General features: G+C 34.4%; 1 protein-coding gene across 1 annotated transcript; it reads left to right on the top strand.

The window, feature by feature from the left end:
- LOC107606372 (adenine phosphoribosyltransferase 1) lies at positions 4,407 to 7,566 on the top strand. The gene is made up of 7 exons (XM_016308438.2): positions 4,407 to 4,895; positions 4,988 to 5,101; positions 5,201 to 5,311; positions 5,667 to 5,759; positions 6,003 to 6,152; positions 6,751 to 6,809; positions 7,166 to 7,566. The coding sequence occupies exons 1-7, from the start codon at positions 4,709 to 4,711 to the stop codon at positions 7,217 to 7,219; spliced, it is 768 nt and encodes a 255-aa protein (XP_016163924.1). The 5' UTR covers positions 4,407 to 4,708; the 3' UTR covers positions 7,220 to 7,566.

The raw sequence follows: 10,501 nt of genomic DNA, 5'->3' as shown, positions 1-10,501 counted from the left end.
CTGCATGCAGAATTCTCTCGAACAATCTTAGGTGATTGCCATATTGTTGAGTGTACCAATCATAGTACACTGGAAGAGGGTGAAAGTCGACAATTTTGTCTCCTATTTGCAGTTATTATATTGACGATTGTTCCACATATCGACTGAAACTTTATTCCTTTCCCTCCAATCATGGTACTGTGCTCTGGTCAACCACCTGCAATGAGCTTCTCTAATCTGAAAAGCTTCTCCTATTGGAAGTTATACAAGCCCGAATTGGCATCTCACTTGGTCTGTTGGGTGCCATTCTATATGTTGAGTTTGGAAAACTAATCCATGTGATGAACAAACATTATAATTGTTGGTTTAACTTATTTGGTTTAGTGTGCAGGAAAAACAAATCAAATATCTTGGCCCAAGGAACAAATAATTAAAGTCCACACACGGTGGACCATCAGAACCAAGCCAAGCCTTATCACAAGTCCATGAACCAAATATGAGGAAATAAAGAAGTGAGCCCAAAATCCTTCAAGCCTCATACGGTTACCTACTCCCACACCTAAGAAACTTGAAATCCAAATTCAATACAACTTAATCCCTCTTGGCTTCCACCGAAAGCCTAATCTTCTATTCTCTCTCCTCTCTCCTTCTCTTCAGTCACGTTACACATTCAACAAGAAAGAAAGAAGGAAATGAAAAGTGCAGAAGCTATGGAGTGTTGAAGAACAAAAAAGCTTGTTTCCAAAACTAAGAAAGAAGAAAGGGCTACAACCAAGTAGTCAGCTTCATTCGGTCAGAGCACATTAAAAAGTATCTTCCCTCATTTGTGCTACGCCAAGGAACCAAGAAGAAATCCACAAAGCCTCAAGCACAAATCAAGCAACCATGGAGAAATCAAAGTCAAATATGGATAGCAGAATATCCACGGTTCAAATCAAAATTTGGAGCCAAAGCAAGACTCCACAGTCAAGATTGAAGGAACTTGAAGAAAAAGGATGAGAGAGAATGGGTAAGTTGCATGTAACAAATTCGGATTTCTCTCTCCTCACTGACGAAGCCGCTGCAAGTCTGTGAAGGAGAAGAAGACAGTAAGGACCTTGAACTAGATTCAACTTTGGAAGCTTCACTCTTCTATAATAAGGGTAACGGCCGAGGGTTGAAAGCAAGAGATTAAGAACAAAGCACAGAGTTCGGTTCTCATAGCTTCCTAAGCTTGTTGAGTTCTTCTCCTTCATGTTGTTCATTGAGTATTTCTTTTTATCAGTTTAATCTGTCTAAGTCTCATTGAAAAAGGCAAATATGATGAGGTTTGTAAGAAAAAGCCAATGAGAGGTAAAAGGTAGTGAGTTAAACTAGGAGAAAAAGCCATAAGATGTCACATATTTTCTTTGTACATCTTTCTGTTTTGTAGGGGTGTACAAAAAATAACCAAATCGTGGTTAACCGATTAAAAAACCATAACCACATTTTAGTTAACCAATTTAATAAAATAATTTTAAAAACCATATCCATATTATTAAAAAGTGTTTAACCAAAACCAAATTTTAAAAATCGGTTTTTAACCGGTTAACCAAAACCAAAACCAAATTTTATACAACTCTTGTGATCAAATTGGTTAACCGATTTTTTTTTGTAAAAATCGATTTTTAACCGGTTAAAAACCGGTTTTTAATTTTGGTTTTTGAAAAACCCAATTTTTCTTTGTAAAAACCGGTTTTTTAAAAAAACCTTGTTATTTTTTAAAACTGGTTTTTATTTTTATTACCGGTTAAAAACCGGTTTTTAAATTTCCTAACCGGTTTTATCATATAAAACCAATTTGGTTAATTAACTAAATTATATTTTTGGCTAACCCAAAAATAGGTTTGGTTTTTGGATTAACCAAACCATGTACAACCCTACTGTTTTGTTTCATGATCCTATGGAAATTCTTACAAGTTAGGTTAGCACTTGGCTGTTGAAAGCTAGATTGAGCTCTAGTCAAATTTAGATTGGGTTAGAATCTGGATTTATCCGAGATAGGATTTGGTAGATCCTAGGAAAAACTTTGGTGAATGTAATGTGTTAAAAATAGTGAAATTCCATCATAATTGTGATGGAGACTAGATGTAGGCTACATAACCAGGATACATCTCGGTGTTACTCCTTCTTCTCTACTTCACTTTTGCTTCTGTTACTCAGGAGACAAAATGAAAATGTCTCTCAACTCAATACGAGATAAAAGTAAAAATATCTCCTAAGTTTCTTTGAAAAAGCAAAAGTAATATTCAGCAGAAAAGGAGGCTAAGATTCAACCCCTCCTTCTCTTAGCCACTAATAACCATCACTATACACTCGAACGACATCAACAGGCACTTTGTGGAGCACACCCACAGATGTACAAATAGATCCTCAAGAACATTAACTCCCATATATGGCCACCATATAAACGGCACAAAAATAAATACGACGACAATCAATTAAATTATTAAACATAAAAAACTTCTTAACAGAAATCGTTAGTATGTACATCATTCAAACCCGTGTGATCTAATTGTTGCCTAAATTGCACTGTAGACCTCATATATAATCTCTTAATCGGCACCAATGATTCCACCTAAATCAGTTTATATTGGTTATAATCAATACAACAACAACAATAATAACTCTTACCGTTGACCAACTAGAATGCCAACAACTGGAAGCTGATCGCGGGGAACATGTGTTATATCCACGACATACGCTCCCATGCCCAAACAAAGAGTAGAATAAGGTAGCCATCCATCTTTTTACAGTTGTATGGTGATGCACGACAGAACGACCTATATAGATGTGCCAAACAAGCTGCCCCCAACTATAATTAAAAATGCAATGGAAATCTCGAATAAAAGGTAAAAACTTTGAGTTAATAGAATTGGTCGATTTGTCTGAAAACACAACGGTTCCAAGCAAGTAGAATATGTGAGTCTGAATATACTACTCGATAGATTCTTGGGTGTCTAATGGTTTGATGTCTCTACACTATTGAACCCATGCTATGTTTACCTTTCCTAACGTGTGATCGTGCGGACCAGGCTGCCTACCAAAAGCTGCTATGCAGTCCTCTACCAAGAACAAGTGACTGCTGTCCATTCTGCCCATCGCAAGGTCCTTATTAATCGGTAGACCAATAATATGTGTCACGTCTTTTAAGGTGATAGTCACTTCGCCAATTGGAAGATGGAACTTATGAGTTTTTGGCCTCCACTCCATTAAAGTACTCAATAGTGCAGAATGTCCTTTATTTCACCTAATCGCAAAATGTGATGGAACTCAGTTAATGCTAGAACGGCTGCACTAATCTCATGGTAGGTTTTCGATGGGTCAAATTTTTTAAGCAATAAACTCTTAGTAGCCTATAATAATAATAATAATAATAATAATAATAATAATAATAATAATAATAATAATAATAATAATAATAATAATAATAATAATAATAATAATAATAATAATAATAATAATAATAATAATAATAATAATTTTAATTAAATTAAAATTAAAAAAAAAAGCTCACACGGCTGATGTCGAGAAGTTCTTCTTCAACAACACTCCCTCAACACACACGAAAGAGAAAAAACTCAACAATACCAACGACAAAATGTAAATGGAGAGCAACGTACATAAAGGTGAAAAGCGGTCAAACACAAGTATACGTGTTGAACATGCATGAGGCTTCATCACAGTGCACCTGTAAAACATAGGTTGCAATGTCGACTGATTTTGCACGCTTACAAAACGCAGGTTACGTTTTGTTTCGCGCAAGAAAAAGTTGGTCAAACGAGCAGAACTTGTGTACATGCGGGAGACACATTTGTGCATGCATTCATCCCTAAGATGCATTTTACATAATCTTTTTTTTTAGTTTATTGTTCTTGACAAACGCTTTGTGTTTTACAAGTCTATCATTGTTCAAATTCACATTTTTGCACTACACACCATGATACAATATACCTGAATTACACTACTTTAGTATTTTTTAATCCATTTATAAATTAATTTCTGAAAAGAAAAAGAAAGCTAATTACACATGGCTTTAATATTTCTTTAATAATTAGTATTATCAAACAATGAAACAAATAAATATATGACAGAAATTAAAGAAGAATCTCATATTTATTTTGGAGGAGTTTGTTAGGTGAACCTCACACCAAGAGTCACACTCAGAAGCCCCGTAAACCACAACCCACCAAGTGTGAGAGACTGAGACTCACGAACAGAATCTTAGCCTCTTAGGTCGCTTATGCGACCAAAACGCCCCTACACAGAGGCTCTAGTAGTCTAAGACTCTAAGTCTAGTCACCTCACCAACCCAAACATGAAAACAACGCACACATTGGCCGCGAAGAGACACAACACAGAGTAACATGATAAAGGCACGAAGCACTAAAATGAGAGGCTTCGTAGACCCATCACTGGACCAAAATGCCCTTCCCCAAACATTTTACCCCCCACCTCCTTTTTTCTCTTTAAGAAAATGAGCAAAATCACTTCATCAACATCAAGCATGATTACGCAATTGAAATAATACAATATTGGAATTTAGGTGCCAGCCTAAGACCACTAGTGTACACTTTGATCGCAAATTGCAAGAGATCCAATACTTATTTTTCTTTTGTCATTTAATTATTCAGTTTGGAGCTAGGATGATATCATACGGGTAAGTTAAAGTCATAAAGTGGGTTGATAAATTAAAATTAGGCTAAAGAGAATGCAATCAGGTGTGGGTGTGTGTTGCTCCTCTTCCTCCAATTGGTTGTTTGGGCTTGCAGCCGCAGCCGCCCCTCTTCTTCCCTCTTCTCTTACTACAATTTCGTTCCCAATTTCAAAGTCTTCTTCTTCTTCACTCATCACACTCTCCACTCCCTTACTAATTTCATCTCCTCTACGCTCCATTGGTACGTCTACATCTCTCTCTCTCTCTCTCTCACACACACTAAAATCTTGGATCGCTACTAACAATTCTCATTTGTTTGTGGTTGAGAACCAGCGAGTGCGAGTGGTTCGTCTCAGCTTAACGAAATGGCTTCCGATGATGCTCAAGATCCACGCTTACAGAGAATCTCCTCTGCGATCCGTGTCATCCCTGACTTCCCTAAGCCTGGTTAGTGCTTAGTGGTTATTATTCTCTTCTCTGATTCCGTTCTTGTTCTTCTGTTTTGATTTGATTTGCTCAAACATTGTTGCATTGGGTTTTTTCAAGGAATTATGTTTCAGGACATAACCACGCTGCTGCTTGATACTAAGGCTTTTAAAGATACCATTGACTTGTTCGTTGAGAGGTACAGAGATCAAAACATTTCTGTTGTTGCAGGTACTCTCTTCATAATTCTAATGCACAGTCTTGTTCATCGTCAAATAAGATTTGCTTCCATGTTTTTGTTCCTGTTACAACTTGTCATTGTTGATCTCTGCTTACATCATAGGCTGCCTGTTAAACTAAGAATTACATTCAGTATTCATTCATTCATACCAAATTGCCAATCACTCAGTTCTATATGTGCTGTTGGGATATTTTTTGATTCATGAATATCAGAGCATAGTTGAAACAAATTTACTAAATCAGCAACTTGGTTATTAGAATCATCATTTTTTTAGTTTTTGTTTTTGGATCAGCACAAACAAGTCACTGATTTGCATCTGACAGCTTTATTTATCACCTAAATCAGGTGTTGAAGCAAGAGGATTTATATTTGGCCCACCTATTGCATTGGCTATTGGTGCAAAATTTGTCCCCATGAGGAAACCCAACAAGTTGCCAGGTATGAGCTTTTGACGTTTCTTTTGAACGAATTGCATATGGTCTTTTAAGAATTTCTTAGTTAGCAGATTTTTATGGTATGAGCCATTTGGTCTGTCTATTGTATATGGTCATTCTGATTTTAAGTTCTAAACTGCTTCACTATGCTAATTTTAAGCAGCTGAAAGTAACACATATTAAAGTTTTATATTATGATAATTTGAATGCTCAAATTTTCATTCTTGTATTTCAATTGTTTTTTCAGGGGAGGTAATTTCAGAAGAGTATTCTCTTGAGTATGGAACTGACAAAATGGAGATGCATGTAGGAGCTGTACAACGTGGAGATCGAGCCTTAGTCATAGATGATCTTATTGCTACTGGGGGCACCTTATGTGCTGCAATTAAGCTACTAGGTAAACTTGTCGATATTAAGTCTTAGCAGGAAGAAAAGCTGAATTAACATGAAAATGATTTCTGTCCCTTTTGAAGGCTATGTGCAAGTGGTGTAATGGGGTCAGGTTGGTTTAGCTTGATGGGAAAATGTACCGATTTAAATGCTCTTTTTTTGTGTCTCGTACAAATTTAGTGGTTTTTTTCCCAAGTCTGGTCGGGTTGCAAATCTCTCTACATAATACAGAGGTCGGATCCGTCGGGTTGCCCCAACCCGCATACTACCTCTTATTGTGCATTAGTGATCTCTTTCCTCAGATATAACTGCTGTAGGAAGGAAGCTTTGTTGAAGATTTTAGCTGAAAGAAATTTTGTACTTTTGTTTATGGTTTAAAAAAAATCTCTTGAAGTCGTGAAAATAAACAAGTGTAGGGCTTAGGTCTCAAGTCTCAATTTTCCTTTTTATTTTGTTTACACATTCAGACAGATCGTGCATGTTAGATGAATTATTGGTACAAAGTCGACTTGAAACATTGAGTCTTGTCCGATAATATGATAAAATTGATGCATAACTAGCATCTTGATACAATTTTTGCTGTTTGTTTACTCTATTCATTGCAGAACGTGTTCAGGCACAAGTTGTTGAGTGTGCTTGTGTGATTGAATTGCCGGAATTAAAGGTATGGCCTGATACATTTGCCTTATCCCTGTCAGATAGTTTAGACAGTATTTGTTTTTGACACTGTAATCTTAACAAATGTATATTTAGCACCATAAGCAGTCCAAAAGAATGTTCATAAATATTATTTTATTTTAATTTTTAGGCTCAGTATTTGTTTTAAACACCAGAATTTGAACTAACTTATTTTTAGGTTCAGCATTGGTTGCGCTTATTCTTATTCACGTGTTCATGTATTATTTTGTGACCTGCATTGCAAACAATGTAGCATGTTCTCATGAGGACGTTATATAACTACTTAAAATATCAAATCTTTTCTGTTCCAACTGAAATTCAGGTTCATAAACATTTTTTCAGGGGCGAGATAAGCTTACCGGCAAGCCACTATTTGTCCTAGTTAAAGGAGCCTGATCTCGATATTCTGTAGTATTCGTGGTTGTGTCTTAGTAATCCACAATTTGAGCTCTTAGTTGTTCGACTTCAGAGCTTTATTGTTGACTGCTTATATTTTCATACAATATATTTGATGGGATGTGCTGAAGAGAAGCTGAGGTTACTTCTGTGGCCGAGCTCTGCTTTAGATTTTATTTTTTAAAGCAGTGATCTGTGGGACATTTAAAACTCTTAACTTACGTTGCGTTATAGTGAATAACCAATCCAGAGCTGAAGTGTTTGTTACTAACGCCTCTATCATGTTCTATTCATGAGACAGCAGAAGTGTTTGATATTATTATTTTATTAATTGTTTAGTGGATTAAGAATGCTACCTTTTACGGGTTAGAGTTGAATTGCGCATATTTTTTGTCTTAAAAAAAACCTAAAGAAACAAAAGACAGCAGAAGCAAGACACACGAGAGATCTCTACAACTCAAGCAGCATCTCGATCTTAAAAAAGAGCTTCAACAATATTACTAGGAGGATCAAAGCCCTCAATGTATTCATTTTGACTCCAAGTATCGAGTTTTGCTATGAGATTGACCACATTATTTCCCTCTCAAAGCATTAGACTAAAATAAACTTCCCATTCCTTTCCAAGCATCTCGTCAATATGTAGCATCAGATCATCATCTTTCCTATGTAGTAAGCCTATTTTTTCGAATTTATAATTCTTAAATTTAAATAAAGGCGTTTGATTATATTTTTGAAAGAAAATAAAAAAAAAAGTAAAAAGAATTGAATGGCCTAACCATGTATCAAGAGCCAATCTTCGATAAAAGAGAAGGTTCCATCGGAACAAAATTTTTCTTATTTCAGGATATCCTGTCTCTTTTTTTTGTGGGGATCAATGACAAAGATGATGGAAGCGGGAGTTCATTTTGGCCATAGTACTAGAGAATAAAATCCCAGAATGGCACCTTATATATAGTAGCAATGAATGTTTTTCTTGAGTCTATTTCACAAACTTTCAAACTAAAATCATCCCTCTCCATATTTGGATTTTTTGATACTCCAAATTAAAATCCTTCCAAAACAACCTTTTATCTAGGCGCCTTAATGATTTCTAATTACACACCCAAATCTTGCTATTTGAGCTTCCAAAAAAATGCTAACATTACAGTTAACTTTCAAAAAATCAAACTAAGGAAGTTCCCAATCACATTCTTGAATAAAGATAATTGAGATCGAACCTGTTCTAACTCCATCTTCCATCTTCTAGCCAAGATCACCACATTATGTTGTGTCCAAACTTCATATGGATTAAAGATTTTCTGATTTCGATGTCTCCAGATCCACCAAATGCCAGGAAAAAAAAAGGTTTTTCCCCAAAACAACAACCTTCATCAAAGAAAACATATCCCACAAACTTAAAGAATTGAAGGATCCAATCTCATCCAAATATCTTGTGCTTATGGACAACATAGCAAACAATGCATCGTCAATTCTGTCTTCGCCACATCGAAGGCACATGTTCGATTTAGAGAGTCCATGCCGGTGTCGAAAAGCCTCCGTTGAGAAATGTGGTATATTTTCGATATGTGTAGCATTTTTATTTGGGAAATGTTAGAGTTAATATTTTTACAATGAAAGTAAGCGGTCATACGATTTTTAAATCAAGTCTAACCAAGTCTGTTCTTCATCATTTTTTTTCTTCTTTTCTTGTTCTTCTTTAACGTCATCCTCTTTCTCCTTATTCTTTTCTTTTTCTGCTCCTCTTATTCGATTTTTTCTCCTTTTTCCTTCCCATCCTCCTTCATTATCATCATCATTATCATCATTGTCATTGTTTTCTTTATTTTCTTCTTCTTTTATGTATGTTCAGACAACTAGAGCATAGAAATTAACTTATAACATTGAAAATTTTAAAGAATCACATACCCAAAACATTGACATCCAACTAATAAAACACATATAATACAGAAATTTTAGTACACAGTACAAAAAATTTGGTGTACATCATAGAAATTTTTGTGCACAGTACATAAATTTTTGAAGGACTACATATCTAAAACATTGACACCAACCAATAAAATGCATACAACACAAATTTTTTGTGTGCAGCACATAATTTTTTTATGCACAATACAAAAATTTTTGAAGAACGACATATCCAAAATATTAGCTCACTAAATTAACAAAATACATTCGCAACAAAAATTTATGTGCTATTTGCAAAAATTTTTTTATTATAAACAAAAATTTCCGTACTATGTGATGCATGACCATCTTTAATTATTTTTTTATTTTTTATTTTTTTTTACATAAAATTAGTGATTTTCTTATTACAATTGAGACTCTTGTGCTCAAAATGGATCATCAACAACTGAATCACAAAATCCTCGTCGTGATACACAAAACCAATCTTCACATTAACTTCCCAATGAATTCATTCTCGGTCAATCCCAGGTCACCTAGGTCACCCTTTTGAGTTTAGTCATAGGTCACAACAAAACCTAACCCTTCCCAATTTAAAGTCCAATCAACCAGCACCTGTTTTCGTGTCTGATACCAATGTTGATCTTATCTATGTCCCTATTTTGTCTAATTTTGTGGATACTACTGCTTTATCTTCTGTGATATCTGAATAGGCTGCAGATGCTCAAGTCTGCATTGAGGAGCTACCAGCAGTTAGACTTGAGGAACAACTGCCACTACCATCAGCACCAGTGGCGAAACTTGAAACAAAATTTTGGGGGCCAAATAGAAAATAATTGTCAAAATATTTTTTTATATGGACCTCATTTAAGATAAGTTCGTCTAATCTCATCTCTCTGGTTTGGGTGATACTGCCAAATTTAAAGTCCTTTTTCAAGATCTCGTTCCAAAAAGTTAAAGTTAAAGTAATCAGATATAACTTTTTGAACTTTTGAAAGTTATATCTCACTTTTTTCGTGATTTATTAAAGTAGAAGAACTATCTACATGTGTTGATATTGTAAAAGTTATATGTTCTTCTTTTTAAATATTAGCCTTCCTCTTAAAAAATGTATCAATTCTTTAATTTTTCATTATTATTTTATATAAAAATTTGAATATATATCTTGTAAAATATATAAAAAAGAAGTTAGAAGAACAAATATTAAAATTTATAATATTTATTGAATTTTTTTTTATCAATTTATACAAATACAATAATATTAATACTTATTGAATATTCTATTATTTTTTATCATATAAAAAATTAAATTAAATAAATAGTAAAATATAAAATAATATTAAATTAAATAAATAAAAGATATCTAATTTTTTATATTTG

Source organism: Arachis ipaensis, chromosome B07 (genome assembly GCF_000816755.2).
Source record: "Arachis ipaensis cultivar K30076 chromosome B07, Araip1.1, whole genome shotgun sequence".
Lineage (NCBI taxonomy): Eukaryota > Viridiplantae > Streptophyta > Magnoliopsida > Fabales > Fabaceae > Arachis > Arachis ipaensis.
The sequence above is the reverse complement of the archived record's forward strand: the minus strand, read 5'-3'. Positions and strand labels throughout refer to the sequence as shown.

What these genes read in the sequence shown, in the direction of transcription:
- LOC107606372 (XM_016308438.2), top strand. Translation starts at nt 4,709, where the DNA reads ATGCAATCAGGTGTGGGTGTGTGTTGCTCCTCTTCCTCCAATTGGTTG. An exon ending in CCCTGACTTCCCTAAGCCTG is followed by an intron (nt 5,102 to 5,200) that starts GTTAGTGCTTAG and finishes GGTTTTTTCAAG; the next exon opens with GAATTATGTTTCAGGACATA. An exon ending in TTGAATTGCCGGAATTAAAG is followed by an intron (nt 6,810 to 7,165) that starts GTATGGCCTGAT and finishes ACATTTTTTCAG; the next exon opens with GGGCGAGATAAGCTTACCGG.